Genomic DNA, 20,611 nt, shown 5'->3' with positions numbered 1-20,611 from the left:
TGTTATGGGGAGAGGAAGGGAAAGGAGATTATAAGCCGCTCTGAGACTTCTTCGGGTAGTGAAGGGCAGGATATAAATCCAATCTCTTCTCTTCTTCTTCTTCTTCTTGTGCCCATACTGTGTAGGTGTGGTAGGGTTTGTGGCCACTGTCCGGACAAATGCTTGGCCTGTGGCTCAGTGGAAGAGCCTCTGCTTAGCATGCAGGAGGTCCAGGGTTCAATCAGGCATCAGAGAGCAGGTGATGGGAAAGACCTCCTCTTGAAACCCTGGAGAGTTGCTGTCAGTCTGAGGCTGATCCAGCATAAAGCAGCTTCAGTTGTGTTCCGCTGTGTGTGTGTGGTAGAAGGTCCAGTTGGTTGATAGGGGAAGGGTCAAACAGAGAGCAGCTAGCTCCAGAGTCACTATGCCCTCTTTGTGCCAGGGGGAAGAAGCTGTTGGTGGAGCCAGTTTGGTGTAGTGGTTAAGTGTGCGGACTTTCATCTGGGAGAACCAGGTTTGATTCCCCCCTCCTCCACTTAAAGCTGCTGGAATGCCTTTGGGTCAGCCATAGCTCTTGCAGGAGTTGTCCTTAAAAGGGCAGCTGCTGAGAGAGCTCTCTCAGCCAAACCCACCTCACAGAGTGTCTGTTGGGGAGGGGAGAAGATAAAGGAGATCGTGAGCCGCTCTGAGACTTATTCAGAGAGGAGGGTGGGGTATAAATCCATGGTTGTCTTCTTCTTGTGGGCTTTCTAAAGGCAACTGGTCGGCAACTGTCCGTACAGAATGCTGGGTGTGGTGGAGCTTTAATCTTATCCATCAGGGCTCTTCTGTTCTGAGATCTTTCCTAGGGCTTGTTAGATTTGACAGGCCACACAAGAGTCAGAGGAAAAGGAGGAGGAGATTGGATTTATACCCCGCCCTTCACTTGGGAGTGGCTTCCAATCTCCTTCCCTTCCTCTCCCCACAACAGACGCCCTGGGAGAGCTCTGACTGAAAACTGCTCTTGAGAGAACAGCTCTGAGAGAACTGTGGCTGACCCAAGGTCACCCCAGCTGGCTGCATGTGGAGGAGTGGGGAATCAAACCCGGTTCTCCCAGGTTAGAGTCCATGCTCTTTAGCCACTACCCCAAACTGGCTATGCAGGACCGAGCAAGAAACTCCACCAGCTGCCTGGGTCGTTTGGCTTTTGCATAGAATGTTAGCCACGGGGCTGTCCACCGTGGGGGTTCCTGACATAGCAGAAACTGAAGCGGCGTCTCCCTCCCATAGTGTGGGATGGCCCATTGGAGAGCTGCTGTGTCTTACAGTGGGCCAGACTGTGACAGAGATAACAATCCTCTTAAAACAGTACAGCATTTATAAAGCAGAATAGATGTTAGCACATTATGCATACTCATAAGAATAGTCAGGCGTGGAATTCTAGCAGGAGCTCCTTTGCATATTAGGCCACACACCCCTGATGCAGCCAATTCTCCAGGAGCTTACAAAAAAGAGGCTTGCGAGCTCTTGGAGGATTGGCTACATCAAGGGTGTGTGGCCTAATATGCAAAGGAGCTCCTGCTAGAATCCCTCCCCTGAGAACGATACAAAATACAGCTTCACCATCCAACAGGTAAAGAGAAGAAGTCTCCAAAAAAATGTTCCGAGGGGTTTTCTAGGGATTCTCTGGTTTTGGAGAACAGTCTCCAGGTCTAGTCTGCAAGCACCTAAAATAGAGAGACATTGGACTGTGATATTAGTCTGGAGTGCTTGGGACTTATTTTTTACTTGAAGTACTTGAAGGGCTGTCAGAGGAGGGTGTGGAATTGTTTTCTGTGGCCCCAGAAGGTCGGACCAGAACCAACGGGGTTGAAATTAAATCAAAAGAGTTTCTGGCTCAACATGAGGAAGAACTTCCTGACCGTTAGAGCGGTTCCTCAGTGGAACAGGCTTCCTCCTCGGGAGGTGGTGGGCTCTCCTTCCTTGGAGGTAGATGGCTAGATGGCCATCTGACAGCAATGAGGATCTTGTGAATTTAGTGAGAGGTATTTGTGAGTTTCCTGCATTGTGCAGGGGGTTGGACTAGATGACCCTGGAGGTCCCTTCCAACTCTATGATTCTAAGAGGATTGTTGTTTCTTTCATGGCCTGAGGTTTTTTTGCTGGCTTTGTGCTGCACAGGCTGTGTCCTGTGCGTTTGGTGTGCCTTACAGTGGGGGCAGAGGGGTTAGGGCTGGTTCTGCAGACAGGAGGAGGTTTTGAAGAAAGGTGGGGCTGACAAGAGTGAACTTCCTCTTAATTCAAAATCTTTGTGTTCTGAGCAGGCTCGGCACTAACGGTTCTTGTGTCCCAAGGTCACATCTGTTTCTGCTCCCCCTCCCATGTCCTCTTGTGTGCACTTTGTGTGCACGACCCGATGACATCACCAAAAGAGACATCATCAGACCGCGCGCTCTGCATGAATGCTCAGTGGGGAGGCGGGTGTATGGGCTTTAGGGAAGCAGAAGGGGGAGGCACGCGGGCAGGGTGAGACGGACGGCAGCAGGGAGACAGACATCAGCGAGTGCGGGGTGGCGGGCAGATGGGCGTGGGAGTTGTGGGTGGGGTGAGACCAACAGCAGTGAGGAGACAGACTTCAGCGGGTGTGGGGTGGCAGGCGGACAGGCGTGGGAGATACAGGTGGGGTGAGACCGACGGCAGCGGGGAGACAGACTTTAGGGGGTTTGGGGTGGCAGGCATGGGTGTGGGAGGTGCGGGTGGGGTGAGACCAATGGCAGTGAGGAGACAGACTTCAGTGGGTGTGGGGTGGCAGATGGACAGGCGTGGGAGATGTGGGTGGGGTGAGACTGATGGCAGCGGGGAGACCGACTTCAGGGGGTGCAGGGTAGCAGGCAGACGGACGTGGGAGATGTGGGTGGGGTGAGACCGACGGCAACGGGCAGACAGACTTCAGTGGGTGCGGGGTGGCGGACGGGCGTGGGAGATGCGGGTGGGGTGAGACCAAGCAGGGAGACAGACATCAGCGGGTGCGGCGTGGCAGGCGGACGGATATGGGAGATGCGGGTGGGGTGAGACCAACAGCGGTGGGGAGGCAGACTTCAGCGGGTGCGTGGCGGCAGGCGGACGGGCGTGAGAGATGCAGGTGGGGTGAGACCGACAGCAGCAGGGAGACAGACTTCAGGGGGTGTGGGGTGACAGGCGGATGGATGTGGGAGATGCGGGTGGGGCGAGACCAACAGCGGTGGGGAGACAGACTTCAGTGAGACCGATGGCAGCAAGGTGACAGACTTCAGTGGGTGCGGGGTGGCGGCCAGACGGGCGTGGGAGATGCAGGTGGGGTGAGACTGACGGCAGCAGGGAGACAGACTTCAGGGGGTGTGGGGTGGCAGGCGGATGGGTGTGGGAGATGCGAGTGGGGTGAGATGCGGGTGGGGTGAGACCAACAGCGGTGGGGAGACAGACTTCGGTGAGACCGATGGCAGCAAGGAGACAGACTTCAGTGGGTGCGGGGTGGCGGATGGACGGGTGTGGGAGATGTGGGTGGGGTGAGACTGATGGCAGCAGGGAGACAGACTTCAGCGGGTGCGGGATGCTGGGCGGATGGGCGTGGGAGATGCGGGTGGGATGAGACCGACGGCAGTGGGGAGACAGACTTCAGTGGGTGTGGGGGAGGCAGGCAGGGCGAGACGGACGGGGGGGAGACGGGTGGTGGCGGGCTCAGGGAGAGGCGACCACCTACTTGGCCTACTCCCATGCGCCAGCCCTGGTCCTAAGAAGGAACTGAACTTTGCTTAGATGTGGCAGAAATTGGAAGCAGGGAGGGAGAAGAACGCATCAAAACTGCTGATCTGTAGGCTCTGTATCTTCTCAAAGGCCTGTCTGTCCATGGAGAGCTTTCCCACCTGCTGTCACTTTCTGGGAACGGAGCTTCCCGGAGGAGGGAAAGGCAGCCCCTCTGCAAACCATGCGCTTGGTGGCTAAACGTCGCTCGGCAACTGCCACGAAATTTCCCCTGCTCTTAACCTAGCATTTAAATGGTCCATTTGATTAATCATTTGTATACTGCCTTATCATACTCCCAAATTTCCTGTGAGTTGTACATACTGTAAAAGACAATTATGTCTCCACAGATTAAATAAGTGAATTAAAATGGAGCCGCTGCTTAATTTGACCTGTGATTTTGCTCCCGTTCCCTTTAGTGGTAGGCGCACACCATTCCGGCAAATAGATGAAGTCATCCATGACAGCAGGTGATGAATTGCCATCGCTATACTGTATATTTTAATAGCCTCTCACTAATTTAAATTGAGCACCGAGTAAATTATAATTCAGTCACTTGACTGCTTGTATTTAACTTGACAACTCATCCTTATTTGTCCTGGAGGTATAGGAGAGAAGTGGAGAAAATGGGCTCAGGTATTGCTGATGGGGTTAACCCTTTCCCCTTGAAACGGTCTGTAGTAGGGGGATTGTCGGCTGGGGGGCTGCTTGCGGTTTCTGTGAGGCAGAGGGCACAAAATTGGGGAATAGGATAGACACAAGGTTGTTCCTCCCCCCTCCCTCCCCCCCCCAAAAGAGTTCCTTATCAGTCACCTTCTTGGTTCTCTTCCATACGGATAAATCTGCATGGATAATAGGATTGCACCGTACAAAAGGGTTTTACAAATTTGTTATGATAAATAATTAGGGACTGTAGTCTATAGTGCTGTGCCTCGCTTACTGTCGGTAGGATCCTATTTATGTGATTTCTGAATCGCTTAATATGTTGTGTGAATACTTATGCTGTGCTTCGGTTCTTTCCAGTAGTTCTAGACTTCTAAAATCCTAATTCACTGGCTACTGAATGTCCTAGTTTGTCGATTGTGTAGACCAGGGGTGGCCAAACTTGCTTAAACGTAAGAGCCACATAAATGTCAGATGCTTGAGAATAACAAGACAGCAATGTCAGATGTTTGCAGGGAAGGAAGGAAGGAAGGATGGATGGCAGGCAAATAGATGGTGGAGGGAGGTGGGAGGGAGAGGTGGAAAGAAAGCAACTTTAACTTTAAATGCCTTCTCCAAGCTGGCCAGTGGGGTGGTGGGGGCTTCAAGAGCCACACAATATGTGTGAAAGAGCAACATGTGGCTCCCAAGCCGCAGTTTGTACACACACCTAGTATAGACTCCCTATGTGTAATTTGCTCTGAATTCCTGTGAGAAAGGCAGAATATAAAATAAATAAATATTAGATACCTGAATATAAATGCAAGTAGTGGATTCTATTATTTACTTCTATGTTTTATTCAATTGAGATGATATATATCTTCAAGTGATTTGGGCCCCAGAATTAAAACCATTTATAACATCACAGCCCTAAAGTTGACTCCTTCCAGCAAATTCCAATGAGTTTAATGAGTTTTACTTACAAAGTATGAGCCCTGTGTCACTTTTAAGCCCAACAAGTTTAATTCTGGGCATAAATGTGCATACACACAAAAGCTTATACCCTGAATCCAGCTGGTTGGTCTTAAAGGTTTCACTAGACCCAAACATCGTTCCGTTCCTTCAGACCAACATGGCACCCGCATGGGTTTTACTTTGGAAGTGGATGAGTTTAGGAGCAACAAACTCCTTGTAGGGTCCAGCTGTTGTCTGCATCTTTCTCTGATCATCCTCAAGAAGGATTATGGGATGTGCTATTATAATCATAGACCAACTTCAGGCACAACAGAGGCTCTTTAAACATTGCTCAGTGGACATTCCGTGTAGCTGGCCGTAGCCACAACATTGCTGCAGAGAGCAACTGTGGGGCTGTGACCAGTCCCTCTGGTGAGCCTTGATTCGTGGACATGTTGCCAAATGGACAGCTGCCAACATGAATGCCCTCTCATGCAGCCAATGGAGATGGCGTCCATCTTTTCTTATTTTATTTTTCACAAAACTCCTGTAGTTCAGAGCTGCTTAGAGGCTTTCCTTCGCCCTTTCACGTGAGAGCTGGTGGCCTCATCCTCGCTCTCTCCGCGATGTCAGATCCAGTTGTGGTTTGCAGATGCTCCAGCCGGATTGGAGCTTTTGCATCAGCCCAGGAAAATAATCTCCTTTGGATATGATAGAGGGTTAAATTCTGTTTCTGTTTTAATGGGCAGAATTGATACAGTGTTCCAGAAGCTTACTTTATTTTAAGCTTCCCACCCAGGAAAAAAAAATGTAAGTGAATATTGTTGGCAAATGACTATTGATTTGGAGAAGTGTGTTAAATGTTTTCTTGGCAGCCTTTCTATTACAGTTACAATTTAGTTTAGTGAGAGCTTTTATAAATAACCCTAAAGCAAATTCTTGATAGAAACTGGTTATGCTCTTTTTTTCCCGCTTAGACAGATGTCAATACTGTAAATTGTAGGCTTGGAAACGGGTTCTTTCTCTCTTTTTTTGTGTGCATGCGTCTTTCTATCAGCCACATGCTGTTGTGGACTGTGAGTTGTGTTAATTCCACAAGCGTGTGAGTCTCAGATTATTTAGTTGCGTTCTTGGAGATGGGCAGCTGCCGACCTCAGACCGTTTCCTGCCGGGCAAATTGACTCCCTTGAGAGCAGGGGGGCAGAGACGGCTGTGGTTAGCAGTTGGAAGTTTCCAGTTACAGAATGCACAGAAGATACATATTTTTAACATAGAACGCGAATGCGACTCTCCCACAATGGGAAGCCACTACTTCCAATTTTCTGTGATCCAGAATAGTTCAATCTGCCACATGCACAAAGTGAGAACTAGAAATATATGCCAAGCCAATGATTCCATACCCTGTTTAAAGATGCCTATAAGAGCCCCGTGGCACGGAGTGGTGAGCTGCAGTACTGCAGTCCAAGCTCTGCTCATGACCTGAGTTCGATCCCGGCTGGATTCAGGTAGCCGGCTCAACGTTGACTCAGCCTTCCATCCCTCTGTGATTGGTAAAATGAGTGCCCAGCTTGCTGGGGGAAAAGTGTAGATGACTGGGGAAGGCAATGGCAAACCACCCCGTAGAAAGTCTGCCAAGAAAATGTCATGATGTGATATCACCTCATGGGTTGACAATGAGTCTGTGCTTGCATAGGGAACTGCCTTTAAGAAGAAGAAGATATTGGATATATTTCCAGCCCTCCACTCCGAAGAGTCTCATAGCGGCTCACAATCTCCTTTCCCTTCCTCCCCCCACAACAGACACCTTGTGAGGTGGGTGGGGCTGGAGAAGGCTCTCACAGCAGCTGCCCTTTCAAGGACAACCTCTGCCAGAGCTATGGCTGACCCAAGGCCATGCTAGCACGAGGAGTGGGGAATCAAACCCGGTTCTCCCAGATAAGAGAGTCTGGCTGACCCAAGGCCATTCCAGCAGCTGCAAGTGGAGGAGTGGGGAATCAAACCTGGTTCTCCCAGATAAGAGTCCACACGCTTAACCACTACACCAGACTGGCTCTCCTTTATACACTTAAGTAGGCCCTTACCACATTAGAGTTTAATCATAGTTCAACCCTGTTCCCAAAATGACATTTTACACTACTCTCGAGTTCACCCCTGTTTTTATTTTTCAATTTTATTTATTTATTTTATCAGAATTATATCCCGCCCTCTCCTAATGGGCTCAGGGCGGCTAACAACAGTTAAAAACCACATAGAATACTAAAAAAAAAACCAATATACAATAAAATCAATTCTACACATTTTAACCATAAAATCCAAGATGCACGTTGGTGTTTCTCAATATCTGTATTTGTCCAGCAGGGCTGTCAGTGTTGTGGGACATTTGCTACCTCCCCTCCTCCCCAATTTATCTTGGTCTCCCCCCTCTCCTCCCATTTCCACATTTCACTGAATTCGCCCCAATTTTTTGCCCTGTGATCGTCCCGGGCTATAAGGATGCTGTTTTTTCCCAGGGGTTTCCTGCAAGGTAAATGAATACACAGGACCAAATCTACATGTTTTTTTTGAGAAGGGGCAGAATTTTAAAATGACGCCTCCTTGTGGGCTCATTCTATCTTATGGGCCCATAGAATAGAATGGACTCCATACCCAATTTGGCGCCTTCCTTCCGACAGCGCCTGGGGCATCCAGCCCTGTGAATGCGAGTCGAGCTCAGAGAAAACCCAGGTGAAGGTTCAAGTATAGCAAAGGCCAAAGATACCTTTCGATCGCATTTTTTTAAAAGAACTGAAATTTAATTTTCTGAATGATTTCTGGTTTTGATAGCCTAGTGTAAATAAAAAGGAAGAGACCCTTAAAAAGTTGAAAGCGCTGTCTAGCCAGGGACGTTTTGAATTTTGATCCCTTTTCGGGCCTGGTGGAACTCTCTTCCAGCTGAGATCTGGGGCCTGCAGGTTCTAATGCAGTTCTGCAGGGCCTGTAAAACAGAGTTATAATGTGTTGTATTTTATCATACATTATCAAATATTTTATTATATTTATTGTATTTATGCGTTGAACGTTTTTATCATGATGTTACCTGCTTTGAGCCTGGATACAGGGAGAGCAGGATGTAAATCCAATCAGTCAGTCAATAAACACATATAAGTTTGAGTCCAATGGCATCATTAAGACCAAAAAGTTTTATTCCAGATATAAGCTTTTGTGTCACACAAAAACTTGGCACCCAGAGTAAAACTTGGGTTGAAATGAAATCAGAAGAGTTTCCAGCTGAACATTAGAAAGAACTTCCTAACCGTTAGAGTGGTTCCTCAGTGGAACAGGCTTCCTCAGGAGGTGGTGGGCTCTCCTTCCTTGGAGGTTTTTAGACATAGGCTAGATGGCCATCTGACAGCTATGAGAATCCTGTGAATTTAGGGGGAGGGATTTGTGAGTTTCCTGCATTGTGCAGGGGGTTGGACTAGATGACCCTGGAGGTGCCTTCCAGCTCTATGATTCCAAAGGTGCCACTGGACTCAGACTTTGTTCTGCTGCTTCGGGCCAAAACAGAAACCCCCTTAAATCTCTGTATAATCTAAATGAGAGTTTCAACATTGCAAAATATTGCAATTTCTTAGAGCTCAAAATGATTTTTCTTGACGAGTGAAATTTTTACTGTATCTTTATTTAAATGTGTTATTGCCCAAAAACAGTAGCCAGTGAGGTGGGAGGAAGTGTTACTAGAGATGCTCCAACATCTACCCGCTCACCACACTTTCCCGTTCACCAGTGGCAATCAGGCAGCCGATTGATTCATGAACTGTTCAGCTGCTCACAACCTGATTCACTAAGAAATTTGTGGCATCCCATTGATGCTCTGTATTCTTGGTGCTTGGGGGTGGGGGGCACAGTGGCTTCTAGCCCCACTGGTGGATCTCCTGATGGCACTTGGTTTTTTTTACCACTGTGTGATACAGAGTGTTGGACTGGACGGGCTATTGGCCTGATCCAACAGGGCTTCTCTTCTGTTCTTATGTAACACAGAGTGTTGGACTGGATGGGCCTTTGGCCTGATCCAACATGGCTTCTCTTATGTTCTTATGTGACACAGAGTGTTGGACTGGAGGGGCCACTGGCCTGATCCAACATGGCTTCTCTTATGTTCTTATGTGACACAGAGTGTTGGACTGGAGGGGCCATTGGCCTGATCCAACATAGCTTCTCTTATGTTCTTATGTCTGGGGCAGTGATGCTCTGTATTCCTGGAGCTGGAGGGGGGCAACAGTGGGAGGGCTTCTAGTGTCCTGGCACCACTGATGGCTCTCCTGATGGCACCTTGTTGTTTTTTGGCCACTGTGTGACACGGAGTGTTGGACTGGATTGGCCATTTGCCTGATCCAACATGGCTTCTCTTATGTTCTTCTGTGACACAGAGTGTTTGGACTGGATGGGCCACTGGTCTGATCCAACATGGCTTCTCTTATGTTCTTCTGTGGCACAGAGTGTTGGACTGGATGGGCCACTGGCCTGATCCAACAGGGCTTGTCTTATGTTCTTATGTAACACAGAGTGTTGGACTGGAGGGGCCACTGGCCTGATCCAACAGGGCTTCTCTTATGTTCTTATGTGACACAGAGTGTTGGACTGGATGGGCCACTGGTCTGATCCAACATGGCTTCTCTTATGTTCTTATGTGACACAGAGTGTTGGACTGGATGGGCCACTGGCCTGATCCAACATGGCTTCTCTTATGTTCTTCTGTGACACAGAGTGTTGGACTGGATGGGCCACTGGTCTGATCCAACAGGGCTTCTCTTATGTTCTTCTGTGACACAGAGTGTTGGACTGGATGGGCCACTGGCCTGATCCAACATGGCTTCTCTTATGTTCTTATGTGATGCAGAGTGTTGAACTGGATGGGCCACTGGCCTGATCCAACATGGCTCCTCTTATGTTCTTATGTGACACAGAGTGTTGGACTGGATGGGCCACTGGCCTGATCCAACATGGCTTCTCTTGTGTTCTTATGTTCACCGGGAAAGTTGGTCATTATATGCACACACCACCACACCCAATCTGGGCAGTGCAACCCTAGGTATTTTAGGGGGTGGTGGCTAAAACCCCCAAACAAACAAAAAGTAGTGTGATTGATGGTAAAGATTAATTTTCCGGGGATGATGGTGTCTGCAAGAAGGATTCCCTTTGTGGGGAAATAATGTTCTGATTTTCATTTTCAGGTGATCCCTTTAGATATTACACTGGAACTGCAGAAACAGATCATGTCGGAACTAGAAATTCTTTACAAGGTATGATTGCGCAGCAGTCAAGTTTTAATTTTGCTTCTCCTGTGATTTATCTCCTAAGTATGTTAATAGATTCTCTTACCCCCCCCCCTTCTTTTTACAGTGTGATTCATCCTATATCATAGGCTTTTACGGTGCCTTTTTTGTAGAAAACAGGATTTCCATTTGTACTGAATTCATGGATGGTGAGTGAAGAGGGCTGTATATTCTCAGAAAGCTTTGGCTCTTTAAAAATGATGTAACTGGCAAACCCATTTGAATGTTAGTTCCGTGCATCTCCTAAAGATTCACAAAGTGCTTTTCTGCAGATGGCGCGACGTGCTGATATATATATTTTGGAAGAAGATATTTGAAAAAATAATAACAACCATTCGTTAGCCTTAACGCATCAAGCAAGCGAGAGTTGTGATTACTTGCTGTTAAGTATGTTACATTTCCTTGAGTGGAGTTGCATTGACTTTTATTGAAAATTTAAATAGAACAGAAATAAATGCTGGTTTATCTGTGGTTTGATACTTGCCACTTCCATACAATCTGTCTTCACTGACAAAACAGCTGTTCCCTCTTTTAATGTTTCAGTCACCAAAACGCATTTTCTTTTCAAGAAGCTTTCCCATTGTCCTGTGTGTGTGTGTGCGTTTGCCTATTTAGCTTATTTCTAGTCCACTTTCCCACGGCATTGGCAACTGCAATGACAACGGGCGCCTCCTGCTAGAATTCTGCATGGAGCACCAGCTCACCATCACCAACACTATCTTCCAGCAGAAGAACAGTCTGAAGACAACCTGGATGCACCCACGGTCCAAGCACTGGCACCTTATCGACTACATTCTGGTGCGCCAGAGAGACCTTCGAGATGTCTTACACACCCGAGTAATGCCCAGTGCAGAATGTCATACGGATCATCGTCTTGTACGCTGCAATCTCCGTCTTCACTTTAAACCCACACCCAGGAGAGGAGGTATCCCTCGGAGGAAGTTTCAGGTTGGCAGTCTCCAGTCAGCCGAAGTTAAAGCTGCCTTCCAGGCAAAACTCCAGTCAAGAATTGAGGACCCCAGTTGCCCCACAGACCCTTCTCCAGAAGCACTCTGGGAACACCTAAAAACTACCGTCCTGCAGATCTCTGAAGAAGTCCTCGGGTTCTCCACAAGGAAGAACAAGGACTGGTTTGATGAGAACAATCAAGAGATCCAAGATTTACTGGCGAAAAAGAGATCTGCCTACAAAGCACATCTTGCTCAGCCCTCCTGTCCTGGGAAAAAAGCAACCTTTCGCGCTGTATGTAGCAACCTCCAGTGCAAGCTTCGAGACATTCAGAACGAGTGGTGGACCAAGCTTGCTGAGAGAACCCAGCTGTGTGCAGACACTGGTGATTTAAGAGGGTTCTACGAAGCCCTAAAGGCAGTATATGGTCCATCATATCAGACTCAGAGTCCCTTGCGTAGTGCAGAAGGCCAAGTGCTCCTCACAGACAAGGCATCCATATTGAACCGGTGGTCGGAGTATTTTCAGGTTCTCTTCAGTGCCAACCGCGTAGTTCAAGATTCAGCAATTCACCTCACCCCACTTCAACCAGTGAAAACAGAGTTGGATGAGATCCCCACTCTAGAAGAGACTGTTAAAGCCATCAAGCAACTGAAAAGTGGCAAGGCAGCAGGAGTTGATGGAATTCCACCAGAGATCTGGAAGCATGGGGGCACAGTACTACATAGCACACTTCACAAAGTACTTGTCACCTGCTGGGAACAAGGCAAATTACCACAGGACTTTCGCAATGCAATCATCATCACCCTATACAAGAACAAAGGGGAAAAGTCAGACTGCTGCAACTACCGGGGGATAACCCTGCTCTCCATCGCAGGAAAAATCCTTGCCAGAATACTCCTGAACAGACTGGTGCCCGCCATTGCAGAAGAACTCCTCCCAGAGAGCCAGTGCGGCTTCAGAGCTAACAGGAGCACCACCGACATGGTATTTGTTCTCAGGCAGCTCCAAGAGAAATGCAGGGAACAAAACAAGGCTCTGTATGTGACTTTTGTCGACCTTACCAAAGCTTTCGATACCGTTAGCAGGAAAGGCCTGTGGCAAATCTTGGAACGTTTAGGATGTCCCCCAAGGTTCCTCAGCATGATCATCCAGCTACACGAAGACCAACGAGGCCAAGTCAGACACTGCAACGACCTCTCGGAGACCTTCCCAATAGGCACAGGTGTAAAGCAAGGTTGCGTTCTCGCGCCAACTCTCTTTACGATCTTTTTTAGCATGATGCTTCAAAGAGCCGCAGTAGATCTAGATGATGACGATGGTGTCTACATCCACTATCGCACCGATGGCAGCCTGTTCAACCTGAGGCGACTAAAGGCCCACTCCAAGACAATGGAAAAACTCATCCGAGAGCTACTGTTTGCTGATGATGCTGCACTCGTCTCCCACTCGGTATCAGCTCTGCAGCATATGACGTCCTGCTTTGCAGAGGCTGCCAAGCTATTCGGCCTAGAAGTTAGTCTGAAGAAGACAGAAGTTCTCCACCAGCCTGCACCCCAGGAAGATTATCACCCTCCCTGCATCACTGTGGGTGAATCAGTTCTGAAGACAGTCCAGCAGTTCAGCTACCTGGGGTGCATCATCTCCTCAGATGCTAAGATCGACATGGAGATCGACAACAGGCTGGCAAAGGCAAACCGTGCCTTTGGCCGACTGCACAAAAGAGTGTGGAGCAACAAGCATCTGAAAAAAGGCACAAAGATCAGTGTTTATAAAGTGGTTGTGATGACAACCCTCATCTACGGCTCTGAATCGTGGGTTTTATACCGTCATCACCTGCGACTCCTTGAGCGCTTTCATCAGCGCTGCCTTCGCACCATCCTCAACATCCACTGGAGTGACTTTGTGACCAACACTGAAGTTCTCAAGCGGGTGGAGGTTACCAGCATTGAGGCACTGCTGTTGAAGACGCAGCTGCGCTGGGCAGGGCATATTTCTAGAATGGAAAACCACCGCCTTCCCAAGATTGCCCTGTATGGCGAACTCTCCACCGGCCATCGAAATAGAGGGGCACCAAAGAAGAGGTACAAGGACTCCTTGAAGAAATCCCTTGGCACCTGTCGCATCAACCGTCACCAGTGGTCTGACCTAGCCTCAGATCGCAAAGCATGGAGGCACACCATCCACCAGGCTGTCTCTTCTTTTGAGAACGCACGCATAGCTGGTCTTGAGGACAAAAGGAGATTGAGGAAGAATCGCACTGCTACAGCACCAACCCTAAATCAGACTTTTCCCTGCAGCCTGCCTGTCCCGCATTGGTCTTGTCAGCCACCAGCGAGCCTGCAGTAGACGTGGACTATTGCACCCTTCTTAAATCTTCGTTCGCGAAGCCAAGCCGAGAGAGTCCACTTTTCTCACTGAGACACAAGGCAGGTTAGAGACTACAGGGCAGGAGGGGGAGGAATTATACAGTATAGGACAGTAAATGGATTGCACAATGGGACACATAATAATAATAATAATAATAATAATAATAATAATAATAATAATAATAATAATAATAATAATAATAATAATAATAATAATAATAATAATAATTGTGTGCCATCGAGTTGCAACTGGTTCATGGAAACCCCTAGGACTGTGGGTTTTTCAATGCCAGAGTTTGTCATTATCTCCTTCTTGAAGCAACCCCTTGCAGTCTTCCTTGGTGGTTCTCCCATTCAAATACTAACTCTGGCCAACCCCGATTAGCTCCCAGCTCTTATGAGACAGGGCTAGCCTGGACCATAAGAACATCAGAAGAGCCCTGCTGGATCAGACCAGTGAAGTTCCATCTAGTCCAGCATCCTTTCTGCCTCACACAGTGACCAACCAGTTCACCTGGAGGGCCCACAACACTGGCAGAGAGGCCGAGGCCTTCATAAGAGGAGCCCTGCTGGATCAGACCAGTGAGGGTCCATGTAGTCCAACATCCTGTCTGTCCTGCACAGTGGCCAACCAGTTCCTCTGGAAGGCCAACAACAGGGCACAGAGGCCAAGACCTTCCCCAGATGTTGGTTTACTGCCTCTGAATGTGGAGATCCCATTTAGTAACCATGGCTTGTAGCCAATGATCTATCAGGAGTACAAAATACAACAAAGAGAGCCACTGTAGTACTATAATACAGTAGAAGGTACACAGTAGAAGCGAGCAGTGCAGTAAGGCTAGGAACACAAATGTGAACAGTCAACTTAAGCTGGCAAAGTGCGAGGGATGGGGAGTGTGGGGTGAGCAAGGTACTGACCATGTGGTACCCTCTGCCACCGCTCCCAGATGAAGGTGCCCTTCAGCACCATTTTGCCCCACTATGAATCTCGTTCCATTGCAAGAATGCCCTCCTGAACGCTTTGGTTCTGAGCATGGGAGGAGAGGCAGTCCGGCAGCAGCAGGTCAGCTGGTTTGGAGTGGCACAAAAGAGGGAGTCCTGTCCGTCTCTGACAGGGGGTCACATGGGGCTGGTTTGTTGCCACAGTAGAGGCTTGTGGTTCATCCAATATCAGTATGCTAGACAAGCAGTTGTTTAGGGCTGGGAAATGGGCACATGTTGGACATGACTGTAGGATCCCGCCCATTTCTTGGATTGTGCAGAGGCACAGCTTGGAGTGATTGTGGAACATGCTACAACCTTCTATTCAACCTTGTTCTGTTCAAGATCAGATCTATTAAAGACCAGGAGAACCATAAGAAAAGAAGAAGATGGTAACATGGTACAAACTGTCAAGCATGGTATTTCTGATTATTAATTTGAGTATGCATTCTGTGCTCATACCTTCCCCCTCCCTTCCCGCTTTCCCTCTTTTCTGAATAAAGACTTCTCTTCAAAGTTCCCCCCACCTGTTGACTCTCAAGGATGCAGGATATGCAAGTAATCTTCCTATTGTAAAGCAGAAATGCCTCTCCCCCGAGTTCCCATACATATCAGCAAGCCAGGAATGTGTGGGATACAGGAGATGCTGTAGTACCCAAATGAATAGTTGATAGTATGCTTTGAACCCTCTATGCAATTCACATCTGTTTGTTATGCTTTTGAAGTTATCTGAATTTTGTCTTTGAAGTAGCCTGTGTAACATTCTCTTTAACTTCCAAGGTATCGTTCCTTGGAGCAAGTATTGGATTATCAATAAAACAAGTCTTTGATTTAAACAATAGCTCGATTATTCGAAATACCGATGCTTGACACAAACCTTTGTTGATGTCGGTTTTCTTCTGCTTCAGACTGCTTCTTCTTCCATAGATGGTTGTTCAGTTACAGTGTTGTTTATCTGCACCCCATGAGAGACAGGCTGGAGCCTCTGACCTCTCTCAACATCCATTACAAGTAACTATTTAATACAGGGCTGTTAAACATGCGGCCCGGGGGCCAAATCAGGCCCCCAGAGGGCTCCTATCAGAACCCCAAGCAATTGGCTGTCATCTGCTTCCTTCTCCCTCTCTCTTGCTTCTTTCTGCATAAGGCTTGTTCAATTGCACAGGAGCTACAGTGCAAAAGCCTCTGTTTTCTCCATTGGCTGAGGCTTGGGGAGGAAGGGGGGAGGGAGAGCTTGCTTTGCCAGGCTCTCTCAATCGTACAGCAAAGCTACTGAGCCAAGCCTCTCTTCCTTCTATTGGCTGAGGCTCCTCCCCCTCCTGACCCCCCGAGGGAAGAAGGGAAAGAGCCAGAGCTTCCTTTGTCCAGTTCCCTGGCTCCCGTGGGAGAGATACAAAGAAAGCACCTTTAAGACCAATGAGTGCTAATGTTTTAAGCATGTTTTATTTTAAGTTAAAAAAAATCTTTGTGTTTGTCTGTGTCCTTTATAAAGTTTATATCTCTGTTAGCTAATCTTAAATAGGGACACATACAGCCCAGCCCAACATGGCCTGGCCCAACAAGGTCAATGAGTTTGACACCCCTGACTTAATCCTTTTCAAGCGCTTACCCAGAGAGTCACCCCTGAAAGACTTGCCAAGGGAGTCACAGTGAGACTTTCTTTGACCCCAACGTCTCTCTTTTGTCCCATTCCTTCTGGCCGTTTTATCTGTAAAAATGTGGAATATAATGTCTTCTTCATAGCATCTGAATAACAGAACTGTGACTTACGGAAATTTATGCTGGAATAAATCCGTTTTTAGTTTGGTATTAACCGATACATTGTCTGTTGCTGCAGGAGGTTCCTTGGATGTGTATAGGAAGATTCCAGAACATGTGCTTGGAAGAATTGCTGTAGCTGTAAGTATTTTTCTAACCGTCATTTGTGAATTTTATACTTAGTGCAGGCTGTAAGGTGAGTGGACTCAATAAAAATCATACAGGCATCCGAAACCATAGCTTTCAAACAACTTAACCAGCACTACCAGAAACCTGCGGAATAAGAGCTACCTTTGTTGTTCTGTCAATTGCTAAATTCTGTAAGGCTTGTGTCTTGTGTACATGTCCATCAAAACAAACATGGTAATTTCCATTACATTTATGTACCAAATTTCAGTACGTATCTGTGATTGTCATTTGCAAATTGCTCTGCCCTTTCTTTTAATCATTGCTGTATGATGTTAAGTGCTGATCTTAACAGCTTTTTCACCACAGCGTAGCCTTCACATACACATTCAGACTTTTCCAAGGAGGCTTATTTGTTATTTATTTAAAACATTTTCATGCCACCTTTCCACATCAGGGTCTGCGAGGCAGCAAACAACAACAAAAGCACAATAAAACGTTTACAGAATTTAAAAAATGCAGCTAAAGTTATAAAATAACTCCATGAAAAACACATAAGCAACACTAGGAGGGCCAGTTTCAGCTACTGGGGGTTTGGGATGCTTTCACACATCCTAATAATGCATTTTCAATCCTCTGCCAATGCACTTTGCAACTGGATTTTATTGTGTGAAATGGCAAACCACACTTGTAAATGGATTGAAACTGCATTATTTAGCACGTGTGAAAGCACCCAGCAGTGTACACCCACTGGTGAAAGGCGCCAGTAGAGGGAGACAAATGATTCTCCCTGGGGAGGAAGTTCCACGGTTTTAGCGCCACTACCAAGAAGGCCATTTCTCAGGTTGCCCCCCCCCCCATGTCTTGCTTCAGGTGGGTGGACCAACCAAAGCAGGGCCTCTGAAGATGACTGGAGTGTATGGAAATGTTTACATGGGAGGAGGTGGTCTACAAAGTACAGGAAGATGCACATTTGCATCTGCCTTCTACTATTAGAATGCCATCCATGTATCCCAGCATGGTCTTCTCCGGCTGACAGCTGCTCTTTCTCAGGTCTTTGTGGCAGGGACTTTTGGGGGAGGGACGGTGGCTCAGTGGCAGAGCATCTGCTTGGTAAGCAGGAGGTCCCAGGTTCAATCCCCGGCATCTCCAACTAAAAAGGGTCCAGGCAAGTAGGCGTGAAAAACCTCAGCCTGAGACCCTGGAGAGCCGCTGCCAGTCTGAGTAGACAAGACTGACTTCGATGGACCGAGGGTCTGATTCAGTAGAAGGCAGCTTTATATATGTTAGGGAGGGATGATGTCTCAGTAGTAGAGCATCTGCTTGGTAAGCAGGAGGTCCCAAATTCAATCCCCGGCATCTCCAGCTAAAAAGGGTCCAGGCAAAGAGGTGTGAAAAACCTCAGCTTGAGACCCTGTGGCGGAACCGGCCCGATTCTGCCTTCAGACCCGGTCCCGTCAGCGCCCTATTGAGTCGCCAACTCCTGGAGGGAGCTATTTCTCCTCCTGCCCCTTGGGCTCCCTGCCGCCACCTGCTCAGTCCCGGGGTTCGGATTGAGAGGAACAGGACTCCCAATCCCCCTCTCCAGCTGTGAGGCCAGGCCTCAAGGTCCTCTGCCACCCTGCACTTGGGTTTCACAGAGACCTCAGCACTTCTTTGGGGCACCCCTGGAGGATTGGCACCTTAACCAACTGCATGCCTTCCCCCTTCCCTGGGGCCCCCTTCTTAAAAACAGCGTGGTCTAAAGCGGTCTGGGGATCTATGTGGTCCAGAGATTGACTGCCAGCATTTAAACAGTAAAATATATATTTATTTAAAAAGAGAAACAGATAGGAAAAGAAAAACAAAACAAAAACAGTTGCGTTTAAAAAGTTAGCACAGCACAGCACAGCCCAGCATAACAAAGGAAAGTTGATTATAAACGCGTCCTGCTGGCCCTGATCTAAACTTGCCCTGTCTTGTGAATTACTTACTTAGTCTGCCTGCCTGGGCCCTCCCAGGCAGGAACCTCCATTGCTCACCACATGCTCGCTCGAGCCCCAGTTCCAATCTGGCTTCTCTTCCTGCCTAACACATGCAAGGAACAACAGCACTTCCTGCCTCTCTAGGAGACTTTCCCCCTAGAGTTGTTGGTTTGGCTCTGGAAGGGAGGGGCGGAGTAAGGAGGGGAAGGCTACAAAGCCTGCTGAGGGATTTACTGACCCCTGCCAAATGAAGCACCACCACTGACTAAAATGGCGTTTCTCCACAGACCCTGGAGAGCCATGAATGGGGCTGTGGCTCAGTGGTAGAGCATCTGCTTGGTAAGCAGGAGGTCCCAGGTTCAATCCCCGGCATCTCCAACTAAAAAGGGCCAAGGCATATAGGCGTGACAAACCTCAGCTTGAGACCCCGGAGAGCCGCTGCCAGTCTGAGTAGACAAATACTGACTTTGATGAACCAAGGATGGTCTGATTCAGTGTAAAGCAGCTTCAGATGTTCATTTATGTTCAACCGTGAATCCCCTGCAATTCAAAACAAGTGTCTGCTGTGGGGCTAAAGTCTCTCCCTTCTGGGATAACTCATAAGAGAGTTATGGCTGACCCAAGGCCATTCCAGCAGGTGCAAGTGGAGGAGTGGGGAATCAAACCCTGTTCTCCCAGATAAGAGTTCCATACACTAAACCACTACACCAAATTGGCCCATATGGATTATGAATAAGAGACTGACACATGAGTTATGACATTAGTTATTGTCATTGATGTATGAATGATTGTTGTTACAATAATAATCTTGCTACAATAATAGCATTAAATGATTTTTTGCCAAACTGTTTTCAGTTGTATCGTTTTTACAGGGGTGTCGAACTCATTTGCTATAAGGGCCGGATCTGACATAAATGAGACCTTGCCAGGCCAGGCCATGCATGTCAAAATGTAATGCCAGATACCAGAGATATAAACTTTATAAGGACAAAAACAGTAAAAGCTTATAATAAAACACGGCTTAAAACATTAGCACTCATTGGTCTTAAAGAAGCTTTCTTTGTATCTCTCCTTTGTGATCCAGGGAACTGGGCAAAGGAAGCTCTGGCTCTTTCCTTCCTTCCTCAGGGGCCCAGGAGGGGGAGGAGCCTCAACCAATAGAAGGAAGAGAGGCTTGACTCAGCTGCTGTGCTGTGCGATTGAGAGAGCCTGGCAAAGGAAGCTATTCCTCCCCCCTTCCTTCCCAAGGGAGGAGCTTCAGCCAATGGAGAAAATAGAGGCTTTGCTCAGTAGCTCCAGTGCAATTGAACAAGCCTGGCCAAGCAAGCTGTGATGCGGAAGGAAGCAAGAAAGAGAGAGAAGGAAACAGATGACAGCCAGTTGTTTGGGGGGCTGATAGGAGCCCTCCAGGGGCCTGATTTGGCCCCCGGGCTGCATGTTTGACACCCCTGCTTTAAACGGTGGTTCTGTTTTTGTTATATAACTTTTTTAAAAAGCCATGTAAGTTAGTGGTTTTCCCGCATATCTCTTGTGGTAGTAAACTCCATGAGCGTCTTTAACATTGTGTGAAATACTTCCTTTTGATAGTCCTTAGCATATTTTCTTTTGGCTGCTGGGTAACTCCAACTTCTGCTATTTTATGAAAAGGAGAAAAGTTCCCTTCTACTCATTCTTCAGCTATTGTCGTTTATCCCTGTTGGCATCCTCATAACCCCACCACCACCAAAATAGCCCCTAGGACTTGTCCAATAGTTGGAATGTTAGATGTACAAAATCCACACAGATCTAGAAAGAAGATGATGATGATGATGATGATG

General features: G+C 47.7%; 1 protein-coding gene across 2 annotated transcripts in view; it reads left to right on the top strand.

Moving 5' to 3' along the window:
- The window catches only part of MAP2K5 (mitogen-activated protein kinase kinase 5), a 267,295-nt gene that overhangs the window by 79,077 nt on the left and 167,607 nt on the right, over positions 1 to 20,611 (top strand). For both annotated transcript variants that reach the window (XM_060260130.1, XM_060260131.1), the window contains exons 10-12: positions 10,547 to 10,615; positions 10,716 to 10,797; positions 16,784 to 16,845. In XM_060260130.1, coding sequence (XP_060116113.1) covers positions 10,547 to 10,615; positions 10,716 to 10,797; positions 16,784 to 16,845 — 213 coding nt within the window. The remainder of the gene's footprint in view (positions 1 to 10,546; positions 10,616 to 10,715; positions 10,798 to 16,783; positions 16,846 to 20,611) is intronic.

The sequence above is a fragment of the Heteronotia binoei genome, chromosome 19 (genome assembly GCF_032191835.1).
Source record: "Heteronotia binoei isolate CCM8104 ecotype False Entrance Well chromosome 19, APGP_CSIRO_Hbin_v1, whole genome shotgun sequence".
Classification (NCBI taxonomy): domain Eukaryota; kingdom Metazoa; phylum Chordata; class Lepidosauria; order Squamata; family Gekkonidae; genus Heteronotia; species Heteronotia binoei.
This window is presented reverse-complemented; position numbering and strand designations above follow the sequence as displayed.